At 46.3% G+C, this 27,979-nt stretch overlaps 1 protein-coding gene across 3 annotated transcripts; it reads right to left on the bottom strand.

Annotated features, from left to right (window-relative positions):
* Positions 1 to 98: 98 nt before the first annotated feature.
* On the bottom strand, positions 99 to 27,979 carry LOC125714572 (protein numb homolog). 3 transcript variants are annotated; one of them, XM_048985288.1, is made up of 11 exons: positions 27,817 to 27,979; positions 8,201 to 8,336; positions 7,051 to 7,125; positions 5,288 to 5,320; positions 4,733 to 4,807; positions 4,376 to 4,516; positions 4,082 to 4,286; positions 3,517 to 3,783; positions 2,728 to 2,865; positions 2,501 to 2,644; positions 99 to 1,803 (listed from the first exon to the last, which is right to left on the bottom strand). In XM_048985288.1, the coding sequence occupies exons 2-11, from the start codon at positions 8,324 to 8,326 to the stop codon at positions 1,130 to 1,132; spliced, it is 1,878 nt and encodes a 625-aa protein (XP_048841245.1). In that variant the 5' UTR covers positions 8,327 to 8,336; positions 27,817 to 27,979; the 3' UTR covers positions 99 to 1,129. The 3 variants fall into 3 exon arrangements, with proteins under 3 accessions (XP_048841245.1, XP_048841247.1, XP_048841246.1); XM_048985290.1 differs by lacking the exon at positions 2,501 to 2,644; XM_048985289.1 differs by lacking the exon at positions 5,288 to 5,320.

The raw sequence follows: 27,979 nt of genomic DNA, 5'->3' as shown, positions 1-27,979 counted from the left end.
TTCTCATACCAAAGTTATGAGCCACGCTTTTACTGGAATGACCACAAGGGGGAGCACCGCTAAACCAGGATATTTCGATAAAAAGAACTTGGAAAAGAGTTTTCTGACCACCACTTTATTCAGTCTTTGTCCCAACAGTTTGAGAGAACAGTGGAAAAAAAATGGATAGAAAGACCAGCTGTCAATGGTTCACATGTTCAAGGATGGGAACAAAACACAGGCAGGGAGCACAGGTCACACACGGACCTGAAAGTGGGACTGGAAGCAGCAGGAGGCGGGTCACTCCTCCACCTACCAGCAGGAACCATGCAGACCGAAGCCGTAACGAAAATAACGGAAAACGAAGGATGCAGGTCAGATGGACAGAAATATTAAAAAGACAGACAAGAAAGGAGAGGGCTTGACGTGGGGGCTGGTGTGCACTATAAATTAAATGGGGGACAGAACAGCCACCCACCCTCAGCCAGCTGCTCACTGGGCTCAAGCATGGGGGGGGGGGGAGGGTTCTGCCTCTGACATACGATAAAATCTCATTGCAAATCACAGGGCATTAAAAAAAAAAACCCATAACTCAACATTACATTTACATACGATAAAAAAAGTCTATGTACACTTATCCCAATGATGGTTAGCCTGCACCTTTGGCAGTATTATATACAACTTATTAAATTCATTTTAAAATATAATAAATGCATAAAAATAAAGATTTTGGCATTCTTATCCTTTCATCATGCTCCTCCACTTCTGAAACACTTGTCTGGGAGCTCTGTTTGCCTCAGCACTTCAGCGCCTGCATTGGGTGGGGCAGCATATTGCAGCTCCGCCACAAGGGGGCAGTAAAAGCTCAGAGCAAGGCCGAGTGGGAGTTGGTGCTGGCAGAGTTTGTCATCCTCCATGCACAGCTTTGCTGCATGAGGCATCACGCCTGAGAGAGTGATGGACATACAAAACACCTGGATGGATATCACACTGGCAAACTCACAGGTCTCCAGATACCTTCTGCTGGTTACAGACCTTCACATCCCATTCAGTTTGGGGAGGTACTCAGGCAGGGTGTTGGGGTCCTATACTCCTGATCCCCTCCCCCGCCTTCATCGCCTCCTCTCTACATTCTTAGTGGTGCCCAGCCTCACAGCTGGATCTCAAACGTTTTCTGCAGCTCACTGGAGAAGGGGTTTGTGTGGGACGGCGTGGCCCGCTGGCGCGACTGGCCCTCGAGGGCGGCCCACTGGCTGTCGAAATCGTCAGCCGGGGGTTGGCCTTGGCCGGCCCAGATTTCTGCACCGTTGACGGAGGCACTGCCATTGGGGTGCAGCGGAGAGCAGGAGGCTGGGTCGGTGGCCGGTGGTGGGGAGGGCTTGTAGAAGCCACCGGGGGGGGCGGCGATGACGCTGTGCTGGGGGAAGGGCACCGGTTGGACTGGGGGCGCGGCCGTGCCGAAGACGTTAGCCACCATCTGGGACGGGGTGATGCCGACAGCGGGCACGCTGAGGGCCCCGAATGGGGCCCCGTTGGAAACGGGGTAGGAGGCCGGAGGAGGAACGGGATAGATGGGCTGTGGTGGGGGCAGCAAGGGTACAGCGGGCGCCAGAGCGGGCATGAAGGGGACCGCTGGCATGGGTACGTGGTGGGTGGGGGGGGAAGGCGTGCCCATGACTGCGGCGACGGGGGGCTGCTGGGCACGCACAGACTTGGTCACCTCATCTAGCCAGCGGTCTGCCTCTGAGGGGGTCCGTCTGTGGGTGTGCAGGGCGGCGGGGCCAGAGCTGGCGGGTGCAGGGGTGGCGCTGGTCAAGTCTCCTCCTGGAGGATGGGGGGATTCAAAGTAAATGCTCATGAGAGTTTTACCTACCAGAAAATGATCTGAGGGCTGAAGGAACAGTGATCGGTCTAGAGAGATAACCAATCAGGTCGTAGAGGAGGTGGGACCGAGACATCTGGTTGGTTGGCCCCACCTCCTTTACAACCTGATTGGTTATTCTCTCTAGATCGATCACTTTTCATTTGTGCAAGTAAAACTCCCATGAGCGAAGTAAATAGAAAGGAAGCACAACACAGACTAAGCCGTAGAGGCAGACCGAGTTCAGCCATGAGGGTTACCCGCGGAAGCCCCAGGGTGCCGTTCCCCTGCAGCTCCTCTAAGGAATGGACACACGATGCGCACCTACGGATGCCACCTTCATTCTCCTCAACCAATAAGATCCTTTAGAGGAGCATACCTCTAACAACTGACCAAAGATTATGGCCCTGTCCAAATCTATCCTTCAGCAGAACTTGACAGATCAGCATCTGCAACTGTCTAAGCCAGTGCTTCCCAATCTGGTTCTCAGGGACTCATAGTCAGTCCATGTTTTTGCTCCCTCCGAGCTCCCAGAGCTGAGAGGAAGCAAAAACATGGAATGTCTGTGGGTCCCTGAGGACTGGATTGGGAAACACTTGTCTACGTAGTCAGTCCAAAATAGAGACACATGAACAGGTGACCCTGTCAGCTAAGGCCTACCTATGTAGCCCTGGCCTGGGATCCCAGCAGCAGGCCTGGCCCAGGGATTGGTATCTCGTGCCGGCAACGGCGGGGGCATGCTTGGGGGGGCCGTGCTCAGCATGCTATTGGTTGGTGGGCTGGAGGCAGGAACGGATCCGTTCACTGCAGAAGGAACCCAGAAAGCTGGACTGAGAGGCCCGCTCACTGAGGACACAGAGGCCTACTGGCCTGAAGACGTTGCATACCTGGCACGGCTGGAGACTGCGGCGAAGAGGTGGGCTTAGGCATGGGAGCAGAGGAGAAGGGATCTTCAGGGGGCCCACTGAACGTGGAGGTGATCTGGGTACACAGGGAGCTAATGCTGTCGCCCTCCATCTCCATCTCTGCAATTGGCATACATGGAGAATTAAGAGTGACTTTCAAGTGGATAAGAGGAATAGGAACGACATTCTCTGATCCCCACACACATTCTGAGAGAGGCCTCTTCACACCCACCCACCCACCCATCCCTCACAGGGCCACTGTGTGCCTGGATCCCAAGAACATCAAGAACAATGGCAGGGACACCCCCCCCCCCCTCAGCTAGATGAGTCCATAGCAGGTTGCAGAAACAAAGCCATGGCCAGACAAAAAAAAAACATGATCACCCTTGAATGCTTTCCTCGTCTATTAAAGTGTGATATTATTCCTGAGCTGAAATAAATAACCATGTCTGTAGTCTGAAACCTTTTTACATACCATAACGTATTACAAAAATGAAAGAAAACATTTCAAACACAAATATATCTCTAGTTACACAAATAAATGTGTATTCCAGGCTGAATCTCCCACATCTCCTTGTGTCACAGGGAACAGCAAAGCAGCGTAAGAGCCGGCCGGCTGCTTGCTCCTACTGGGGTATTCGGCCAGGCTTCCCCATGTACACGATCACAATAAACGGGACTCCAGCCAGCTGGTCACTGTCGGACGACGCCGATACGGCCCACACCCCCGTCACTGCTGCACGACACCTTGTTGGAGGTCGGGTTGCTCACCGTAGCCCTTGCGCTGCCCGTTGGATGGCAGATCATTCATACGCAGGGACAGCTGGCGCTTGAAGGGAGACGTCTGGCTGAGAGTGGGGAAGGCGCGGAAGGAGCCCTGCCGGGCGAGCGCCTCGGCAGTGGCGTGCCGCCGGGGGATGGCGTGCGGGTTGGTGTCCGCGACAGAGGGGGCCACCGGCGGGGAGGAGGACGGGGGCAGTGCTCCCGGGGTCGCTGCCAGAGGTGCCGTGGTTATGGGGACGGACAGCTCCGCATCAGCTGGTCACGGGACAGGAAACAGGAGCACGATGGACCGCGGGAACACGAGGCAAAGCCAGGTCTCTCTGATACACCACATATCAATCTAGGCCCTCTGTCATTTGTCCTGCCACATCTGAGCTAATAAATCACTCAGATTAGAGTGCTGATCCTCCAGCAGACAGCGTGCAACACACCGATCAGTTTGGAGAATTTAGCATGCACTGGCCCCAGCTTACATCTGACATTTACAGTGATATATAAACAGAACTCCCTTAATGTCTAAAAAGAACACCCAAGGCCTCCCCGACACACACACCTTTTTTGACATCTTGGATCTGCCGTAAGACCTCCTCACGCTCGGCCTGCTCAGTCGCCGTGGTGATGCGGAAGGAGCCCTCACGGGTGAAGGTGGTGCGGTTGGCGTCGAAGGTGGCCGTCACTCCGCACTCCTTCTCCCGCTTCTGCTTGCGCTCCAGGCAGGAAGCAAAGGCGCAGCCCACCGCATGGCTCAGCCGTTCCCCCTGCAAAGATGACGGAATCAGGTCAGCAGGGAAAGAGGGTGGGGTGCCACTGAGGAGGTGTGGCCCTGGGTAAAGAGGGCGGGGCTTACAGAGTCTCTGACAGCCATGAAGCAGTGGCAGATCCAGCGGCGCGTGGTCCCATCTCGGCAGATATAGGAGAAGGCTCGCTCAAAGTTGCGGTCCGGAGCACAGAAAGACACTTTCTCTATCGTCTGATCCAGGATCAGGTCCTTACAGAAAGAAGCATGCCTGCTTTAGTTACACTGATCTCTTAGCCATGTGATGCGGGGTGCAGTCATCACACTCCTCATACATCAGTGTAGCTAGGACACATTCTCATACACAGAGGCCCCATGCATGTGGTTCCACCGCCAAGCCAAGCCCGTGAATCTCCAGACGTTATTAAACTCATGTAACAGCCACACGTCGGCACGCGGCCTTGGTACCTTCGTCTTTTCGTCGACGACGCGCAGGCCGTCCGCCGACACCCACAGCACGGCCTTCACCGTCTTCTTAGCCGCCTGGGATGACAGAGAGCGCAAGATCAGAAGGCAGCCGTGGCAGGCATCCCGGCGGCAACCCCCACGCCGCAGAGGGACTCGAACATTAACCGAGCTGGGGGGAGTTGGGTCAGTCGCGGTAACCGCAGGAGTGAGGCTCACAAAGCCACAGTGGGAGGTTATCAGTAACCTTAAGGGGAGGGGGGCATGTGTGCTGGTTTGACTACTGTCCCAGAGGAGTAAGAGAGAGAAATGTCAGTCACACCACACACGTGCGCAGACCTTCAAAATATCAGTCCACCGCAGACACGTGCAGGCACACATGTATGTACGCACGCGTACATGCGAGTTCCCTTCATAATGTAGTCATATTATGCACGGCCTTCGCAATACTCACTTTCCACTCCGGCACAATGCACAGCACACAGTGCAGACCGGGAAATGGAAAGGGGGAAGAAAGGAAAAAAAAAAAACTGAAAAACAAGCTCACGGAACACTTACTTTCGTAAAGAAGCCCTTGAAGAATTTCCTGTCCTGGAGTGACAATGGTGGGGACGTGGGGAGGAACAAGGCAGGAAAATGTTACTGTCAGAGGCTACGGGGAGCCTCGGGGGGTGTGGGTGCCGGGGGGGCAGGGGGGTCTAAATCTATGCTTAGAAAGTGATTGCTGTGGGTCTGAGCAAGCGGGTGAAAAAATCGAGAGAGTGAGAGCGGTCTGCACGATTGCAGTAGAGTGGGGGCCAGTGATGGCAGTAGGTTGTGCAGTAACACACTGGGGTTAGTGTGGAAGGGGCTCAAGCCCTGAAAGCTGGCATTCAAAATCACACAACACCTCGCAGCAGCAATCCTGACGCCTGTCACGCAGGCCCGGCCCGGCGCGGCCCACCAGCGAGCGGACCGCATTAACCTCACCAGAAACCTGTAGGCGGCAAGGCTGCAGCTGCGTGTGGCAGGAACCCAGGGCAGGGGCGCCAGTGCCCTCAGTCTGGTTCCTGCTGGCTCCGGTGGGTACCACTGAGCTTTTACCGTTAAACACTTCACCTTAAAACCCCTGCATTTCACACCCTCCTTTTGTTGAGGTTAGTTATTGTGCCGAGTAATTTATACTGCCAACATAAGGAGGGGCAAAAATAACCCAGACACACTGGACAGGCAGACAGACATGATTTGTTGGTGTGGTTAGTAAAAATTCAGGGCATGCAAAGTTGTCACACGCTTGTCTGCAAAAGGATTGAGATTCAATAAATCACTGAGTCAGGGGGAGGGGAGGAGGGGGACACACCGTCTTTAACCTGCTCAAAAACAGAACAGACATGAAACAGCGACTCCGCCAGAGGCACAGACGATGGCACTGCGCTGTGCCTCCATCATACAGGCGTGCTGCCTACAGCCACTGCCAGGCTGCAAAACAGCGAGTGTCGTGTCGCCCTGGCAACTGCACACTGCTGTTTATTAAACAGCGGCGAGAATGGAATGCAATTAACTCATTTTTAATCCAAAGTAAAATATCACCATATGGTTACATCCACCCATTCCTTTCGGCGCCACTGATATTTACTTTTGCGTCGGCACAGACTGGCCACCGTATCAATAGGGCTGCTAGTGATACTGGAAAGACCGTGAGCCTGTGGAGAAGATCCATCTGTAGCAGGCGCCAGAACAGCTGCGCTAGCACATGAGGGCACCGCAGGGCACAGAACAGAATGCCGCACCTCGCCGTCAGCCATTTTCACTCAGAAAGTGCTGGTTATTTCAATGCGGGATGAATTAGGACCCCTGGCGGCCTGGCCCACAGCTGCCTGCTCAGAATGGGACTGGGCACAGGGACACTCATTCTCGTTACCCCTATATTAATGAAGTAACGGTTGCACTTTTACACACCCTTAAACCCAACCCATAAAAGCCCACATAAGTGTCATGCACACCCCTTATCAAGTACTACACGGTGCCCTTCCTCTCTGCATTTTATTTGTACCTTGTACTTTCACCTTTATGGCTGTCCACCACACAACGTCACAGGGAGCAGAGACACTCAGAGACAATCCCAATGACAGGACTGCCAAGGGGGGAGGGGGGCTCACAACAGAGAACAAACACTGCACTGTCTTGAGAGAGGAAATGTGAAAAGGGGAAGAAAAAGCAAAGAAGGGCAAAAGGAGGAAAAAAAAAAGACCACACACTTGCTCGCTCGCTGACACACACGCTCAGAAATGCCCGTAGATGCCCCCTCACGCCTGGCATCCATAGGTGCCTTGGTCACATACCATCTTCAGTCTCTTGACAGCATCCTCGCAGATGTGCATCCCACGGCTCTCCTCCACCTCCACATGGCCCAGGTACTATGGGGGGCACACAGGCATCAGAATGGTCACCCCACCCTGCCCCCCTCCTCCCCGCAGAACCCTGACACTGCCGCCCAGGGCCAGCATGAGCTCATGCATCTATCCTCCCAGAGGCCATTGTGTGGATGGCAGGACAGGAAGTCCTACCCCTTTCCTGTCAGAGGCTGCTTTCTATTGGCCTTATCAATCCTGAAGACCCGGTTGAGGCAGGTCCCTGGTCCATTAGGTCCACAGACACATTCTGAGGCCCAGGGCAGCGTTTCCCAACCTGGTCCTCAGGGACCCCGGGGTGATCCACGTTTTTGTTCCCTCCCAGACAGCCCACATTTTTTGCTCCTTCCCACCCCCCTGTTGTAGGGACCTAGGATGGAGCAAAAATGTGGACTGTCTGGGGGTACCAGTGGAAATGCTGGCCTAATTTGACAGTCTGATTACAGTCAAAAGGGCCCAATTCAACTTCGTAGCAGTTGCTTATGAATCGTTACTGAAAAAGAGCACATGGGGCATACATGATGTAGAAAAGAAAATAATGATTGGCAACAGGAAGCAGCAAGTATAAAATAGCACAATCCTAGAAAACCTCTGTAGAGGTAAGATGGAGTATTTGAGTTTACTACTCCCACACCCCGACGCCTCTGAAACGCAGGGCTGCTCACTAAAGCTAAATGACTGTGGCCCTGTCAGGCCCTAACTAGCACGTCACTAATCGGGCCGTTTGGTCAGACCTGTAGCTCGGCAGGTTGTTCAGCACCAGCTAAGGGGAGGCCATTCAGGGGTGATTAAGCACTGGCTCTTTTCAGGGGGGACTGTTACTGAAATTATTCTTCTACTACTGCACTTCTAGTACTACTGCTTCTGTTCCTCTTTGGTAACCAAGAATTGGGAACTCAAATAACACAATAGTAGAAAAATTAATTAAAACAAAAACAGAGATAAGTTAAGGGGGATTCCTGCCCAGCAGCACATCCCGCGCGTTTGTGTGAGAGTGATGGAGCGCTGTGAAGGTTGGCCTCCATCACGTGACCCGTTTGCGGTCTGTCGCGGTGGCTGCGAGCATGTGCCTCTCTGTCACCTTGACAGCGAAGTTGCATTTCCCACTGCGTACGGCCTCTTCGTCCGTCTGCCACTGGTGCGGTCGGCTTGACTCAGGCACGTACACGTCCTTCTTGCGCCGAAAGCTCTGTCGCAGCTTGTTCATGGCTGAGCCCCTGAATGAGACAGACACACACAGTAGGTAAGCCTCCACGCCACACAGACACAAGGCCGCTTCCCATTTACAGACAATACCGGGTGATACCGCAGATTAGATAGTGCTTCGCGCAGGCCTATTGTGCTGCTCACAGATCTGAGGGCTTTGGAGTGATAGACAAACTAAACTGGCTGAAGCCCTGACAGTCACCTTTCATGCTTCCCGATCCTGGCTGGCATGTTATGGAATCCACTCACAAAGGACCTGCAGACCCATGCGTGCTGCGTGTATAACGAACCTGTAAAGGCAGCTGTGCCTCCTACCGCCTGCCTTTCATTCCCTCAGGAGAAGCAGCACGGCTCTCACTCCAGGCAGGAAGTGTTACGCATGTCACAAGCTACACTGCATGGGGGGGGGGGGCAATGAAACATGCAGATCAGGGACGTGTGACCCCTGAACTTCAGTGTGGAATTGGATGGTAACTACTGCCTTATAATCTTATAAAAGGGTTGCAAAATTCTTTGAAATTTCCAAGTACAAAACTTTCCATTGAAATTGACAATTTAACCTTTGGGACCTGATCGCCACTCAATCAGTTTACTGAGTTTAAAAACAGTAAGTCACGAACCCTGTGATGTGCAGAAATCATACCCATACTGTCAGAATCACAAGCTGAACGTGACGCCACTAATCATGATATCACTGTGCAAGAAAGTGCTTCTGAGTAACTGTGTGTAAAGAACACCCCAAAATAAGCATCTGCATCAAAATGCACTGCTTAAAAGTCATATTCTATGATGCATTATTCATAGTTTGCTTTCTTTGCCATATGACAGCTGATGCAGTTCCACAGCTCGCTGAAACTCTTTGACTCACTTATTATAGACAAAAACACCTGTTATAGTCTATAAATAATAATAAAATGAGGCATTATACTCATTAGGAAGGCATTTACTTTCGCAGTATTCATCTAAAATTTATATATAAACCCGTTTGATGTCAAGCTGTACATTGCCTACATAGCCCAGCTTAACTTCTCATGGAAAGTTTCTGGAAATCTACTAGGAATTCTACACCCCTTGGCAACCCTAGTCTTAATGCAGGCGACCAAAGAAGTGGATGTGAAACAGCCCAGCTGACCACTGGCTAGCCAAACTCCTAACCCCATCCACCATGATCACCCACCCCCATTTGCCAGTCCTCCATCTCCATGCAAGCAGCCATCGAGGCGGCCTCTCACATGACGACAGAGGGAATGACCTGTACCGGCACCACTTGCTGAGATGCTGGAGGAGCACTGCCGCGGCTCCTCTATCTAGGTCAGAGTGTGTCTCTGCCCAGCGATGACCATATCAGCAGGCTTGGGGGAGGCGTTTGCTCTCTTCCTTACAATTCCAGATTAAACAGACCATCTGCCTCATGCTGCGGGCGCTTGTGGATTGCTGGAATTCACAGGACACAAAGTGAGCAGGAGCCCAGAAGACTATGTCAGGCCGGCTTGCCTCAGGTGGGGGAGGTCGCGGAACCCAGGGCCTGACCACAGTCCTCTGTTAAGCAGCTCAGCACGTGAGCCCAGGGTCTTTGGCTAGCTACTCTGTTCCAAGTTTTATGTCCAATTACACATATTGATTTTCACTGGAAACTAGCAGATCTCTTTTTCCAGTGTGAATGCTGAATGTTTGGACATAATGAACAAAACAGCCATAGAGTTTTGCAGCCTTACGCATAGCAGGCCACTGACATTTACAGCAATCTGCCTGCCTGCGTGTTTGTGTGCGTGTGTAAGTGTGTAGGAGCACACAACCATGCACCTGCTGCAGGAACCCAAACAAGACAGACAACATCTCAGATTACAGCAGACTACGACAACTTAAAAGTACCTGCTCCGAACGTGAATAATATTCGCTAAATAAAGGCTGGCAATCAGCAAGAGAGGCAGTGATGTGAAGACTTTCACAAAAGATAGTGATACACAATTGCATTTTTAAAAGCTGAGTGCCGCCCAGCACCCTGCCGGTCTGCGCACTTTGATCAGATTCACCCAACCGCACATGGGAGAGAAATGACACATAAGGACTCCCAAAACACATGCTGTGAGCTGTGAATGAAACCACAGCGACTGTCAAATTTTCCCCCAGTTATCAGTGTGCCGTCAGGGCACAAAGTGCAGTAAGAGACCGAAACCACCATCAGAGGCAAAACCAAAGCAAGGCATTAGCGCCAGCCAGTCTGGTCAGCCCGCCAGGCAATATGGTAGGTGCCGTATCCTCAGCCAATTAGAGCGAGTCCGCATGCTGTCAGCGCACAGAGATCCCAAAATCAAAAATGCTCCACTTGAAAGGAATTACTTTCATCCGACTGGCTAGGAAACGCAATTAGAGAGGCCAGGAGAAGGTAGCCAGATTAGGGTAGAGACGCTGAAAGGGAAGGGGATAGAGGCCCTTGTGAAAGGCGAGCTGGCAGACTGCATAGCCGCATCCTGCTGCCCCAACCTGCTCACTCAACACTATCACAAGCCAGAGTGACAGTGCTTCACATGAAGAGCCATCAGGCTATGCCGAACCCCCAAGCTAACAAGGCAACTTAACAACCTGTGATAGATAACGTCGTCTCAAAGCCAATGCACATACGTTTCAAGACAGCCTCCGTTCATGCAATGAACTGAGTACTTAACACTACAATGTACTGACTTCACGAAAAAATTATATTCCACCCATTTCATCACACATTATAGAGCAACTGTGAGAAGGGTGAAACACACAAAACAAAATCAGCCGGAAGTGTGCAGTTCTACACAGAACACTGCAGCTAGCAAGCAAAGTTACCCACGTGTTGCAAAAACGCTATCAGCTGTGTAACTACTCTACTTTTGCAAAGGCGTGTAAAAAAGCAAAGTGCTACCGGTAGAGAGAGCCTCCTGACATCAACAGCTGATGAAAGAGAGCTGTGCTGAACAGAAAGCGAAAACACAGACGAAGGCTGCAGGCTGCGTACATTTCATGCTTTTCTTAGGCAGTCCCAGCCCGGAGCGTCAGCAAGACGAGCTAGAGGCTGGTTCTCAGCAGCTGGGGGTTTCCTCCCACGGTCACTGCATATGGGGCCATGACAGGCACATTCCCTCTCTGACAGGAAACGGCCCCTCCCTCAACTACATTGATTCAATCAGGATACAAATAGACAGAAAAATGCAAGATACTCAACGGAAAAGATTAAAACTATTCAAATGATATCAAGAAGGATTCCTGAAGAACAGGCCCAGAGAAGCTAATACAGGTCAGTGGTGGCAGGTGACGTCGTAAATCTGAGGCAGGGGAGACAGACGACTGTCCAGGGACAGGGACCTGGTATCAGGAAGCCGAGGTGAAGGTGCTGTGTGGTGTAGTGGTGGACGGATGTGTACGGACTGGGAAACAACATTTCCCTCTAACAAAGGTTGAGGAGTAACCTCTTCCCGTTTCAACAGGCTGCCCACAGTACCGCAACTCCCATGTGGGTCAGGTTACTATTCAGGGACTTGTCAGGCACAGGACGGGGGAGGCCTTGCAGCCCCCACCGACAGGGCACTCAGGATCCCCTCTCAGAGTCCTATCTATAGCACTGCCACAACCCTTCCGTCCTGCTTCTCTTCCTCTTTCCATTTACTCACTGGTGGATTCCTTTTAACATGCATACACCTCGATATCGACTGCCAGCAATATACGTCAGCATATTTCGAACGGCGCAGATGCTAAAATTCAAAAGTAGCGCACATACCCTTCCAAGGCTTAACTAAGAGGATTCTGCTCGCTTCTGAAGCTACCTGCCTTCCATCATGGCCGGTAGATTCATCATGTCACCAGCAGAAACTCGCTGAAGTCCCATAATCCTCAATTGTTCCAGGAATGCCGACTGAACCTCCTCCTTGTTCCTTACTTGGAAAGGCAGCATCACAAACAGCACGTTCAGAGAGAAAAAGCAATATCACCACTGGACCACGTGTGTGGATTTCATTCACAGCAACGCATGAGCACAAACAGACACACACACAATCCAGAGTGTGACCCAGTGTAGCAGCCCTCACGCAGGTCAGCGCCAGTATGAATAATGACGCATTACAGATGGCTGAGAGTGTGAGGGGCCGCTCCAGGGTATCCTGCTATGATAGAGAGTCAGGCCGGGCCCCAGATGGCATTGTGAATTGGAAGGGGGGGAGGGGGGGGAGGGGGGTGGCTGAGCACACGAAGCTGCGCCTTCCCACCCAGAGCAAAGAGGGTCAGGAGTTTAGAGCCCAACATTTACAAAGTTGCCACGACAGCAGCCAACCGACTTCCCCTCCGGAAGGCCCCCCACCGCCGGCCGGCAGGGGGAAGTAACAGGGGAGACCCTGAGAAAATGCTCAGTCATACAAAGCGGAGACATGCCCCAAAAGGGAACCTGGGTCACATGGCCCTCTGACTAACGACGCCGAGGTGGCAGTTCACTGCTGCCAGAGCCTGACACGTCCCTCCTGGAACCCCCCTCCCGGGCTGCGGTTCCACCGCGTCTTCCCAAGTTCGCAGTATAACTAAGGACAGAATTTCACCGGCGGCCATTTCCGCAGCATGGCATTGGTAGGCCCGCCCGGGGGATCGGTCCCAGTTTCCAGTACTGAGGCGGGAGGCTCCTGCCAGGAAAAAGTGAGCAAAGGCTGCAAAGAAAGAGGCGCTAGCTGGCAGCCTGGTGACAGCCCACTCCCCATCTCACTCTCAGCCAGCGTCAGTGCAAAGCACTCAGACTCCCACTTAAGCTGCAAGGCTCCCAACAGAACATCAAGATCACATTTACTACACACAGACAGCTAAAATACAACTTACAAATCACCACATTACAACCACAAACACGGAAAAAGCCATAAGTCTGAGGCTTTTTTGACTCTACTTATTACCTAAATACTGTGCAACTGATCTTGCCTTAAATATAAACCACTGTCACTAATCTCACCACCAATCAGAGGGTACTTCTCATGGTAATGTACCAAAGTGCATAACTTGAGGAGATAATCTGATAAACATATATAAATGCATATACCTTTGAGCTGTCCTACACCACTACTTAGATATGAAGAGGGTTGCTTTACTTACACTCTCTCACCAGAAAGACAGCAATACCAACACACACGAGGTAGCAAGCTGAAAATCCTGCCCAGCTGGCAGTCACTGTGACATCCGGGGCCCTCTGACAGCAAGCTGATGAATGAAAAGATTCAAAACGGGCGGCTGCTCCAACCCAGTGCATAACCAGAGAATGCTGTCGCTGCATCAATTACCTACAGGCTGCTACAGCTGCAAGCTAACCTCATTTTCGGACTAAGAGGAGAAAAAAATGCTGGAAAGAAAAATCTGATATTAAGCTTACGACCATCCAGAAACCTCTACCCATGTGCACAGGGCCCATCAAGTGCCATCTCCTGCCCGCTCAGACAAGAGACTCCCACTCCCCTGCCCCCCAGGCTTTTCAGGAAAGGGGCAGCAGAAAAGCGCTTCCATTGCAGACAGGATGCAAACTCGGCAGTGCAGTGCCATCAGGGAGGCAGATCAGGTGACTGCAGACGCTTCCAAGGACAAAAGGAACAGAGGCACCAGTCTGTGACGCTGAGCCCTCCACTGAGATGGAGACCCCCCAGCCACATATCTGCATCGCTACATCAGCTTGCACAGGCTGCTGAATGCTACAGCAAGCTTGTTTCTGCTCACAACATGGCTTCCAGCCACTTCCAAGACCACCGGCTGTCGCTTGAAGCACCAGCTTCACTGTGACGGGCATGTAAACACAGACACACGTAGGTGCTACATCTCGTCACATTCTGGCTGCACGCAGGTGGGCCTCAGTTTACCGTAATGTTTCAATATGTCCTCCATTTAGAAGAGGCTGACAGAAACTTTTGGTATCTCAAAGGGAGATGGCGGGAAAGCAGGTGGGCAGATAGACCGACCAGTGTAGCACTCTGTATAGTGGCAAGAGTTTCACTGAAGAGATTTAGCAAGAAATCCTTTCCTCTCCCATCTCACCAAGGTAAACCACAAGAGTCAGTTTCTATTATCTAAAGAGTGAACAAGTGTGATAGGACAGAAATGTCTCCTCCCTGCCCTACACCTCAGAAACCACCTTTGTCCTGCCACAACAGCAGCCCAAGCTGCTGTTGCCATACAGAAGAAAACCTGTATCTAGTAGATCTGTGGTCATAGAATTTCCTCTCAGTTTTCAGTAAAATTTTGTATCAAGGACGAAAGTTCAATCAAATTAACTCTCTTTCGGGGCACATTTGTCCTACGGGACCTTGGAACACAGAGTTTCAATTACACTGTAACTCCTAATATTGTACCTAATAACAAATACTTAGCAGCATAAGTCAGCTTTTCTGCTTTTAAGCCAAACCCATTACAATCCAGTTTTGCCTCGTTCTGCGTTGTTCTTGCACAGCAAAACAGCGCACAAACAGAAATTGAAAACCACATACGTCACTGTTTTCTTTCACACAGGCGTTTAAGTTCAGAAATAAATTTCTCTAGGACAAGGGTCACATACTGTTTCTACTATTCTGAAATTAAATCAGACAAAAAACACAAGTTAAACATGGATACATGTGCATCTCCAGCAGCCACAGGCTTGAGACACATGGTGCACAATTTACAGTCTCACTACAGTTGTGGAAAGTTTGCTTTTCACCTTACATTAATGACAAACAAGGCATGAAACGCATCTTACAAAGAAGTTTAGCCATAAAGTAATGTTGTCACGTGTACCATCCATCCATGACACAAAAGTGGGGTCCCGTTCACACAACTAGGAGGTCACCACGATGACATCATGGCTGAGCCAGAGCACCCATCATTAAGATGGTAAGCTTCCCAAAGCCTGAGAGTGACAAAAGTATTCATGCTCTGCTCCACTCCTCTCAGCCCGATCTATAGGTCCGGCAAAACAGAGCAATTTCACCCGCGGACAGGATCGGCCCGGAACCTCGGAAGGTTGCATCCGGTAGACGTGGGACTCACCAGGGGTGGGGGCGGGGGCGACAGAAAGCCCCCCATAGTTGTGCTGGGCATGGAGGCTGAGTCACGCCTTATTCATGGCCAAGGCAAAGCCTCTGCAATATGCTCAGGACAACGAGAGAGAGAGAGAGAGAGAGAGAGAGAGAGCGCAAGGAGGAGAGAGCTGCCAAGGCCAGCTCTTATTCCAGGCCCTACTGGCCAGTGAAACAAGCCTGATCTGCATTTCGGGCCTGAATAATGAAACAAAGCAACCGTGAGCAGCTTTTTAATCACAGGCCTCAATAACACATAGCATCAAAAAGCAGTAAAGGCTTCAAACTATGGCTGAAACTAATCATTAATGACCATAATCATTAATACAAATAGTTGCTGAATTTGGTCAAACACCTAGCAATGTTACCGTTGAAATGTTAAGTCCAGTTCATACTTCACTTTCCCCCATACTGCTAGGTCTATGTACGGTTCTAGGTACAGACTCTTGCATATATAGATTTCTCAGTGAACACAGATGGTAGCTTGTCAGCACTTGTGTACAGCAATGATATTCCACAAGACCAACAGTGGACAGATGCATCACAAAACACACATACAAGCAATGCAGTAAAATGGGTCAACTTTAATGAACAGGTTTTAAATTGTTACTAGGCTTGGGCAGTATAAGGGTAAAACAGTATAATGTGGTATTTTGAAATCTTGGTGCTAAAATTAGCTGAAATCCCCCACCCCCACATCCGTGGTGAATTTTAAAAAAAATCGGCCAGAATTCAAAACACCAGAACTGTGTTGAAAATGAAATTTTTCGATGTATTGTCAGATGTACAATAGTTAACAGGCAAAATATGGCAGAAACAGCAGGTCTTTGTTACTATGACGCCATCACTTTAGGGATTCTCTACATTGAGTGAAGTTATTACAGTTGACTTAAATACCTATTGATGTTTTTTTAAAATAAAGGATTTGCATTATTCTTTAAACCCTATGTTTTGGCCTACAGGTGCACCAATCCCACTTTCAGCGGCATGAATACAATCCTGATACCTGAAGAGGGTATCGGCCGATATAAGTATGGATCTGGTACCAGAGCACTTTTTTTTTTAAACTAGTAAATACAAATGAAAAAACTGTATGCCAAAACACTTCATTAATTGGGCTACTAGAAACATACACAAATGTACTCCTCCACAATGTTTGCATCTTAAGCATTCACAGTTCAATCTGATTATCTTCCAAGAGAGGACACGCAACTGGCGAATGCCTAAATGGCCCACAATTTCTCTCACGTGCAAAAGTGTCGCTTAAGCGGTTTTCAGACCGAACGCGCTGTGCTCACCAGGGGGTTTGCACATCCTTTAGAAAAAAGCAGCAACTTGTGCTCAATTCTCTGCACTAACACTGGGGTGCAGCGTAAAAAGTAACAGTGGTTTTCAAAATTCTCTCCTGTCACTTCGTTGTTACCCGGGCTCACGGTCAATCATGACGACATACATTTCCCATGCTAAAAGACAAGCATGTGTCATACAGCTCTGGGAACAGTATAAGTATCTCCTCCATTTTGATTTCTGTGCCTGGTTTGGTACCTTGTTTGTATTGCTCATACAAAGTTTGACCACGAACTTTGACCGCACCGTGCACATAAGCTCCTCAAGCCGTGCACGGAGCCACCATTGCATTGCACTTTGCTCGACATTGTAAAAACGTTCTGACACTTTGGAGTGTATAGAACATAATGGGTTTCAGAGGTCATCACAGTGCTTGCTGCGTTCAGTCTGAAAACCCCTTTACACCTGGCTGCGATAGCAGCCCCTCGAGTATCACAAGCTTTAGCGAGTGCAAAAGACAGTCCATCCTAGCCTCTGCATCCTGGGTTGTTCCCTGCCATTGCTTCCAGGATAGGCTCCGGACCCCCCATGGCCCAGTAGGATAAGCGGTTTGGAAAATGGATGGATGGATGGATGAATAGGAGTTTCTTTTTACAGACTGCCAAAAAACGAAATAAGCAAATATCAAACGTGGAACGGTCACATATGGCCAATACCCGATCTGTCTAATTTGATTTTAATTATTTTGGCGCAACTAATCCATTAGTTGATTGGCCGATCTCATGATTAATTGATTATCAAAATGATCTTTCTTGCACCCCTTCTTCAGTTACTTAGTAATATTGATGGTACTAATTATGTCTAAAAAAACATCCACAAAACATAAGACCAACGACTGTCCTCCGCAAGAGGCATGTGAACCGTAGATAGGATGAAGCCCAACCCAGGACAAATCCGACAGAGTTTGGCTTCCTGTGACGCAACTTCTGACCCAACCTGTCCTGTGGGAGAGACGCAGCCAGCAACGTATGGAGTTCCACCTGCTTCTTAACAGGAACCATACTGTACACAGTGTGAGAGAGTCCAGAAAAAACACACACAGAACTAAGACTATAGTTAATCACACTACAAATGGCCCCAAAAGGCCTCTAGAAGTCAGAAGTTTCCTCATTTCATTTGTCAACCATATAAAACCATGTTAAAAGTCCCACTTCAATGAAAAACATATACCAGTATCAGAAGTAATATACATTTAACAGGCACTTTATTGCCCCCCCCCCCCCCCCAAGTAGGACCCCCCTTTTGTCTCCAGAACCATTTCTAGGGTTGACAAATTCATTGATACCTTTCTGCACATAAATGTTGTACTGAAGAGTTATTTTTTGCATTTGTGGCCTGTCAACTATAAAGATTCTGTCCATTCTCTGTCGATCTCTATTATTAATGTTTTGGCAACATAACAGTTCCGGAATGGATATTTATTACATCATTCTCTATAAATCCAGGAGGGTGGCTTTTTCTGATATGCTTGAACAACAGTGTATTGCACTGACAATTCCACCTCATTTCATATCATTCTGACAATATTTCTTCTGTTTTAATGCTCAGCTGCAAAGTAACTTCTTGACCTTGTCTGTATGCCGAATGAATTAAGTTGCAACCACATAATTCGCCATTTGTGTTAAAGAGCAGGTGAACCTGATCAAGTGGCCACAAAGTATAGTTTTGATGTTCAGCTGAATTCTGAAGCTCAGCAATGGATGAGAGATGATTCATGACTGAGAATGCATAAAAAGCCTACGGTTTAAAAGAAGATGGTCAATGACCCTCAACACAGTGGCACGGTAAACACAGAGATACACGGCAAGCATTCTCACAGCCAACCTATGGTGCACAAATGAGGAGGGCAGGCAAAACGTTTCAGCCACCGGCAAACAGAATTTGGAGAGAGCGGTGTCGCAGGAAAGCATGGGGTTCTGCCAGGTGGGGCCTGGTCCAAGCCGCAGCCTGCGCAGGGCCCACAGGCGGGCCCAGCAGGAACCGCACTTGCATGCTCCATTTACATTCAGCGGAAAATCTGCTTCTCCGGCTAATGGCTGGGTCTGCCTCCCAAGCCCTCTGTGTGCGAGCTAGGTGGGTGTAGTGCAGGCCCCTAGCACAGCTAAAATCTGACATGTCTTTCAGAACCCAGACCCCATGATTACCGGCTTCATTTATAAAATCGGGCTACAATATTATATTGCTTTTGTGTGGGCCTCTAAATATTGCCAGGAATGGCTTTCGAATCAGATATTTAAACAAAATGGTAATGCCTTTTGGCTTACGGTGCATTATTACAGCAGTAATTTAATACGTCACATACATACAGTCACACCCCGGATGATACTGACCCCAGATATGACCTGATCCACTCCTGTCTTGCACTGGCCAGTGTTCAATAAATAAAATACACATTTTGCACAAGAAGACTGAATACACAGATTATTCACTTGTCTTCCAGTTCCCGGCCCTTTAAGAAAAGCCATTTCAAACAAGCCACCCACTTATGACCCAGCACTGCCCATCGCAGTCATTTCACTGTACAAGCATATAGGGTGAACGGATGGATTGTAGGCTGATGAAAAGTCCCGGGGGGGGGGGGGGGGGGTGGCGTCACGGTTAAGCTACTTTGAAATCCAAAGCTAAATTTTAAAAGGACTTCTACAGAAGTGTCACATGTGAAGTCCAGCCCCCAGCATAAAACACAGCCCCATTCACCTGTTTCTGGCACTCAGCCAGAGGTGTTGAGTCTTCCCACAGGCAACCACAAGCAGGAGTATGTGCAGAGTCACCGAAGAAGTGACTAACCAACCCTAGAGTAAACTAAAGATATGAAGCAGAGCTACTTTAACAGCAAGTGACAAACCATGACCCACACTGCTGCAGATCTGCGAGAAAACAGGAAGATCTCAGCATGATAAACTGGGATCTGGGGCAATGAAAAAGTGGCATGATGGACCTGTCGATGATGCAACTTAATTTTGCATAATCAGAGTTCATTAAGCACATATAATGAAGCAGTGCAGCAACGATTTCATAATGCGACACACGGGGCTGATTAATAACATGTGCTTGAATCATAAACAATCAAACTGGGTTCATTTACATACAGAGCAGCAGCCATGCAAAAACCCAAGCATAGACACAACATTAAAGGATGCTAAGCAAATCATAATGAAGAATGCATCAGATACTAATACTTGATACTACTGCTGAACTCATTTAATATATGCAGAAAATATGAACATCGAGAATTTCGGTTTTTTTAAAAGTCATTTTTTGCAATCACTGCTCATTATGCAAATCTTAATGAGTTTGCTCTCCTTGCAGAAATGGTGTCCATGGAGAAATAATGATACTTTATACATAGCCTGAATACTCACAGTGTACCGATCGCTTCTGAGGCTACCTGCCCCTGTCGGGTTAAAGAGTAACTGCTTACTGGGTGGCATAAAGGTCGATTTGAGCTTGAAGAGACCTTACAGCAACGTTTCGAGGTATTATTTCCTTTTGGTTTGTAGCATTTTAGATAAAAGGTTCATGAATGAGGATGGAGGGGAGAAGCAGTGGCTTGTGGGTTTTGTGTCCTTTGAAAACTGTTCATAAAACTGTTCAGCCCCTACGGCAGACGTGAGGAAGACAAACCCCTGGTAAAATAATGCTGAAATATCTTACAGGTCTGTGTGCACAACAGATCACTTACCCTAGTTTCTATAATTTATTCTTGACCTTACGAAATAAATATTGATATGGCAACGTAAGCTTACCAACACATCAAACTGGACCCATTTCAGATAATCACCCCCCTCTCCCATATTTCAGTACTGCATGACCACAGACACCATTATCACGTTCAAAAGAATTACTTCGTTTGGTCTTTCCTTTTTTCTCTCACATCAGCAGGTGCATCACTACTGCTATTTTTTGCTTGGTTCTACAATATAGGAAGACAGTGCAATAAATCAAACTAGTTGTTAGAGACAGGAAGTTGACTTTTATCTTGATTGTGCACCCAGCTGTCTACAATGGTAATGCATTCAAGAAAATAGAATGTTAATTTCTTATGTTACTTTGTATAATACATCCTGATTGTGTATCAATATTATTAATTTGAAAAGTAAGATTCATTTTGAAAAAGGAGGTAATCAACGACCATTAATAACAAACACAACTCACATATTTTAGCCATGTGAAAAAGAACCACATTGTACATGAAGGAGAACAAATAATCAGTCTGTTACTCAACAGGGGTTTAGTTTCAGTTACTTCCTGGCTAACAGTTTTCTCTCAAATCCCACGTATTCAAGTATTTTGGCTGGAATTTGCTACTTAACAATGAGGCAGTTCAGGTATGTTGGTAACTCCCACCCGCCCTCTGCATAATCATATGACCTCCATGCTTCCAGAACTAAGCAGCCAGGCACAACAAATCAGCTTGGATAAGCAATTATTGAAAGCCGATGCTTGGACAACAGTCAAGGTAAAAATACACATAGAACTTAACGATCTATAGCTTTTAAATTCACATTGAGATTTGAAACAACACAATTAGCAAATTGCAAAGGCTGGGATTTAGGATATGCATTATACAGTGCATCTGACCCAGGGTTTAAAACCATTCTGACAACAGTGTTACAAATATGTGCCTTCATTCTCACCAATCAGAAGCGTCGCACTCGTCGCGTGCCAGTCATGCTCACCAAACAGAAGTGGCCCAAGGCAACTGTATATAGGTCCACAAACAGCAAACATGTGAAACCCAAGGAAAACATTTGCGGGGTGAAAAAAGTACTGATTGCGCTGCTGAACTATAAGCAAATTACCCACCTATTTCATGGTTAGAGATTGTTTACAGAAAGGGCCTATTATCAGGAGTCCAAGCAGCGCTAGCTACTGGAAGTGTTTTATTTTTATTAGTTTAAAGTAACAGATACAACTTTTGTGATAGTCATTCTATTTCTGATTGTTCTCTGCTAATTTAAAAAAGTAATAACATGTTGGAAGCAATTCACATCTAAGTTCTCATCCTTGCATTAGAATACAGACCAATTACTATTTTGATGAGATCTCATGTGATAATACTGCTTAGCTCAATTATGTTTTTAATCTATTACACACCGAATACAGAACTGAAGCTTGACTTCGAAAAAAACTATATCGCAAATCACAAATCTCAATGTCAACAAAAAAATCTCAATTAGATGTATTCCCCAAATCGTTCAGCCCTACATACGCACATCATTGTGTAATTCATGTCAATATGCTAATTGAGCTCAGCAGCATTACAAGCTTTTAGCACAATTCTGCACGCGTGCAAACTTGCATCAGCTACAAAACTCATCCTTTCGCTTGCTGTCAAAACTCTTGTAACATGTTTAACACCCACACAGACGCACACATACTCCATACATTATGCATGGAAAAGCAGAGAAAGCCAGCTCTGACAACAGTCATGAGCTGGGCACAAGTTTGGGAGGCTGTTTGCAGATATCATGTGATATAGTGTACAAAAATATTAAAAGGTTGACGAAGCTACTTGTGCGTACACATTCCTTTGTTAGAGAAAGGAATATTACTCTGAAATCAGAAAAGAAAATTGTGACAGTAACGGTTATGGGGTCAAATGACATGGTTTCATTAAAGCATCAATACATACACGATGGCTAGAATAATATCAAGCTTAATTTAACATTCATTTAACATTTCATGTGTATGACACCAATGACTCATTTCAATAAATGTACAATTCAGTTTAACGCAAATTACAGAACAGTTTTTGAGAACAAAAAACCCCAAATAACAAGGACCAATTTTACCTTTTAATAGCACAAATAAATGTAGATTTGTGTGTGCCTTTTAAACAAATTAGGTATTAGTGTACAGAAAAGGTCCCCAGGGCTAGAAACACCTAAACTGTAATAGCAGAGGGCACTAACCCTTTAAATGCATTCTAAGCCTTATCCTGGAATGCCTCCATTACTAAGAAAAGAAAAAACAAAGACCTGTAAATGTGGGCTGAAAGAATTGGAAAAGAATAAAAAAAAACAAGCTAAAAGCACAATTTTTGAAACATCGCATGCTAAATTCCTCAATGGCTTAAAATGACAATTGTGTACAAACATTTACTAGGTCTAGTTAAACATTAACGAGAAAACATACATTTTTTTTTACCTTAAACACTGCTCTTGTGAAGGCTTGTCTCTCGTGTATTAATATTTGTTATTTAACTTGAATGGATTTCAGTTTGAAAATTCCAACTACATTTGTGATAATGAAATGAATCAGTTGCACCATTAGATACAGCTATACAGGGCAGTGGTTAGTGGTGTGAACACACAAATGCACACACAATTTTACTGCTTGTTGTAAAGGCCAGAGTAAAGCTGAAGATATTGTGAAAGTGGTCTCTCGTAACACCAACTGCACTACAGCAAACGTTATGACCAAGTAGTCATGCACGTGTTCTCCATTATTTTTGGGCTACATTCAAACCCTTACAGCAAGAAAAATGATGAGAGCATGCGTGTTACACCTGACAGACTGCGGCGGCAATGCGATACAGCACTAAGTGGCAAAACCCTTTAATGCTTTAAAAGCAGCCCACATTTACAGGTCTTTAATCAGCCTCACATGAAAGTGCACAGATGACTAACCAGGTCTGTATTGTGCAAACAGACAGAATTTAACAAGCATTTTAGTGGAAATTTAAAATGGTTTCACTGACCTTTTTAATAAAGGGGGTTTTGTCATGTACGCCACCACCCCCACTGACAGAAATAGCTTTCACAACACACATTACTGGAATATCACAGTTATTGTATAATTTGATCACTCATTCTCCTAAGTAGGTGAGAAACATTTTTGGCTCGTCATATAGTGCTATTCTGACTAAACTCGGTGGCTGCCCTGCATATGAGCCTTGATAGCCAGTTACAACTACAGTGGGATCCTGTATCAAACTGCAGAAACCCCAGGGCATACCATTCATCACCACTGTTACCTTTGCTTGACAGGAAGCAATGATTTGAGCATGAATAAAGTATGACTCAGTTTTCCCCGGCGGCTGTTGTATCACCACACAGACTGATGATGTCCACCTGACATGTAGAGGGTTGTATGTCTGAGAGCATGCGAACGTGCATGCATTTCGTTCAGGCATACAGGTACAGAACACAGCTATTAATGATCAGATTCCTTTCAAAGTGCTGAGTGGTTACATTCGCAAGCAGAAACTTCATTAAAAACACTGCACTAATGAATTGCACACCCAAATAAACACACAGTTAAGGTACAACTTAACTGCAAGCATAATGATACTGGAACACTTGAGTTTAAGTAAATGACATAAGGATTGTTTTTAAAACAAACAAGACAACATACACACCACACATGGAGTAATTCAAATTGTTACAAGTACACAACCTGATCACATTGGTCCATATTTATTACACCAGTAGCATTTCCTGCATTTGCTACTGGGGATGCGATTACTCCATTTTGCCCACATTCTAGAAATGAGTTTGCAGTAGAGAAAAAGCAGTTTTACACTCCCGCAACACGTTCCATTTGGACCAGCTGATAAAACATGCTAGTCAAGCAAATGATTAGTACATTCCATATTGCAGCATGTTTATGCAAATAGGCCATATAAAACATACAGAATCAGCACATAAATCACCACTGTAAAATGATGGAGAGTCCCTTGGCTTCAGGATAAAAGCCAGGCCTCTTCTGTTCAGTCACAAAATGCTGCTGCTGCATTTTACATCAGCTGTGCATTACATTCTGAACAGTGACAGCATGTGGCTCAGGGCTCAGATACAGATTTCATGAAGTTCATAATGGATCTGCATATGTGAGAGTACTTAATGTGGAGCACAGACCCCACCCAACTGTCAGGTGGATGAGAACCAACATGAACATTAACAAATGTTCCTTTCATGCTACTACGCATCTCTACAATCCATTATCCTCATGATGAGACTTAGCTGTTTGGCGCCCAGACTTACTTTCTGTCGGTCTGTCTATGAATAACACAGAAGATATTTGCAAGCCATCAAAAAGAATGCTCCAAAGATTTCATGACTGTAATACACCAAACACTGATAGAAGCCTCCAGGTATCATGCCATTGCCACACCGGCCAGCAGACGTTATTAAAGTATTACAATTTTAACTCACGAGGGATATCCTGCAGCAGGAAACAAGAGACTTAACCGACTGATATATTTAAACCATTAGTACTGATCAAGAACTGTGATGGGACCTTCACTTTTCCTGCTGACCCACTAAGCTTGGGCAGTATGATGGTATTTCAGTATACCCCCGTATTTAGAAATCCCAAAAGCTATTATTTTTAATACCATTAAAAATAGAGACAATCCTTTTTCTATTAAGCTGATAGTGAGATGCTATATTGAGGTGAGCATTGTAGTGCACAGAGTTTGTGCTGATTGGAGCCTCACTTAAGCCAAAGAATAACACACATATGTAGGTTGATGCCAAAAAAAAGGTGCCATAAAGGTGCACCGTGAACCGTTTGAGAGACCATGTGGCCGCAGATGAGGTGGAGACAGTGGTGTCAAACGAAAGGTGATCTGTTTAAGTCCTCAACAAAGAGGTGTCTCCCCGTTTCCCAGAAGCCCAGCTTCCACACTGATGAGCCCGTTTAAGCTCTCCAGTTTCAGAGTTTAGGGTAGCGGACATGATTTGCTTTAATTAAATACCATCATATGCAATATGCTGGGGTAAAATGCCTGCAAGGTATGACTGTATGAAAAAATAGATAGATATTGCCCAAACCTACGACCCAACATATCATAGACAATCAACAATTAGCCTGCCTTATCATTCAGGCAACGAAAAAAGAAATCCCTTGTTCTGTGGGCCAGTTTACGCTGTACATTTCACAGACCAGTAAAACGGGGGGGGGGGTTGGTGGCACATCGAATGCTGATTTCGTAAGTTTAAAGTTTCCATTTTTTTTCGGATGTGAACAGAAGACGAGAGAGGATGTAAAAAAGGAAATCAAAAATAGTTTGTTGTTGCCAACGGAGGGTTGAGATCCCCTACTCCAGATCAACTAAAAAGATCACCGGAGCACAAGTGCAATCACTGAAAAATTTTCCATTTAATAACCAATAACACGTATCATTCATTTAAATCACTGGGTGAGAAATGACCGCTGCTTGCATAAAGAAAAAAAAAAACTGAAATAAATGAAAATTAAATCCAGCTCATATTTTATAATGTATTTGGCCACAAAAAAAATATCCACAACATGGTTAAGCGGTATAATTTTTATATACACACACACATATATATACACACACACACACACACACACACATATATATACACACACACACACACACACACACACACACACACACACACACACACACACACACACACACAAACAAACAAACATTACATACATACATACATACACACGTAAATATATACAAAATGCATTATAGAAAAATATACCCACAAAGTGCATTTTATAAATAAGCCATTATTTCCAAAGCAGATCTTTCCCAAAACATAAAACAAATCATCTCCCAATGGCCATAATTAATGTGTATATATTATGTTTTTTAAAGGGTTGTATGCCAATCATGAATGAACGTTCAGCCCAAATCACACCCATGGAAATTTTAACAGGCAAAATCCAAGATAACGTTCCAATTCACTGACTCACTATTAATAACTACCCCCCTTTTTTTAAATCAGCACGACACACCCTTGATGACATCAGAGACAAGAAACACGACATAGCCGTGACTAAAGCCAAAATTGTTAAAATAATATCAGAAGCATGAAAACTGTTGACCACAGGTCAAGGTCAGGTCATAAGCTACCCCTGAGGTTGACCTCAACTGGTAGGACAATTAGTAATCATATCACTTTTCATGGTTGCCAGTCTTTGTCGGGTTTCACATGATCAATGGATGAAACCAAGTAATGTCTCCCAGTTCTTTTTATTACCAAAATGAAACATTAACAATATTTCTTATAAAATGTGACAAGAATATATTTTTCAGAACTAAGCTCTCTTACATTCTGTACATATATATATAAATATATATATATATATATATATATATATATATATATATATATATATATATATATATATATATATATATCAAAAATGATGACCTTCCAATGGAGTCGTGCAATAATACTCGAGTATCAAAATGTTGCCAAATGAAAAAATATTAATTTAAAGTCTTTAAAAATCAAGAGGAAAAACTAGAAGCCTGCGAGGTTACATGCTACTTGAATACAGTTTCATCACCCAAACCAAAGTTATCCTCGATTTTTGTAGGGCGGCAATTGCCATGGGTCTTTCTCGCATTAGACGATCTTGCGGCGTTTTAATTCTTTGATGGGAATTCAAAACCCTCCTAAAAAGATTAATACGGACACGTCCTTTTTCCTCATTCCTCAAATATGACGTTAAAAGGTGTACTTCGCAAGTGTTCATTTTGACAGCGAGAAATTTCCTGTTAGACTTTTGCAAGCCAAACTAGCTACTGGTTACATGCCGCTACGCCCCAGGTATCGAGGCTGAAGAACACATTTTATCATGTTCCAACCAGACAGAGCCAGAGTAAAAGATCAACGGTCATTACAGCGCTCGGAAAGCAAATCAGGCGAAGCTAATCCAGAGAAATGCGGAGTGTTACGGGCATCTCGGACGAGCCTTTCTCGTTATCTCGGCCGGCTAGCCGCGCTATCCTCCCCCTACCTAGCTCAGGTCGTCGATAGTTAAGAGAGTCACCCTACTAAACAGCTAACTGACGACAACTGACTATTTCAACATTTCGTTAAGCCAAATACCATCCTGCCAACTTATAAGTGGAGTAGCTAGCATGCCCTAGTTGGTTTATAGCAAGTAGCCAAGGCTATTACCTAACAAAATGTCCACTCGCACTGCTAGCTAATATGTTATATCTAACTAGGTCCTTCCTACTACTTACCCTTTTAACTTAAGCCTGCTTTGTTAGCTGAAATAAATACCTTGGCAGTTACCCTAGCTATACTGCTATTTAGTTCTTCTCTACACGAAACACACTGCCGGTTAGATAAAACAATTCACGTACAACTGCCAAAGTACGGCTTACCTTAATAGCCCGGGACCGTAGACACACGTTGTATTCTCCAAAAATGCAAAATGTTTTAAATTCCTGGAAGTCTATATATGTCCAAACAGCATTGCGTAAACCTAAGTCAACGTTATCGAAACCCGGTCGTCTTACCTGCACCTAAGCTACGCCTACCCTTCAT

Source organism: Brienomyrus brachyistius, chromosome 19 (assembly GCF_023856365.1).
Source record: "Brienomyrus brachyistius isolate T26 chromosome 19, BBRACH_0.4, whole genome shotgun sequence".
Lineage (NCBI taxonomy): Eukaryota > Metazoa > Chordata > Actinopteri > Osteoglossiformes > Mormyridae > Brienomyrus > Brienomyrus brachyistius.
The sequence above is the reverse complement of the archived record's forward strand: the minus strand, read 5'-3'. Positions and strand labels throughout refer to the sequence as shown.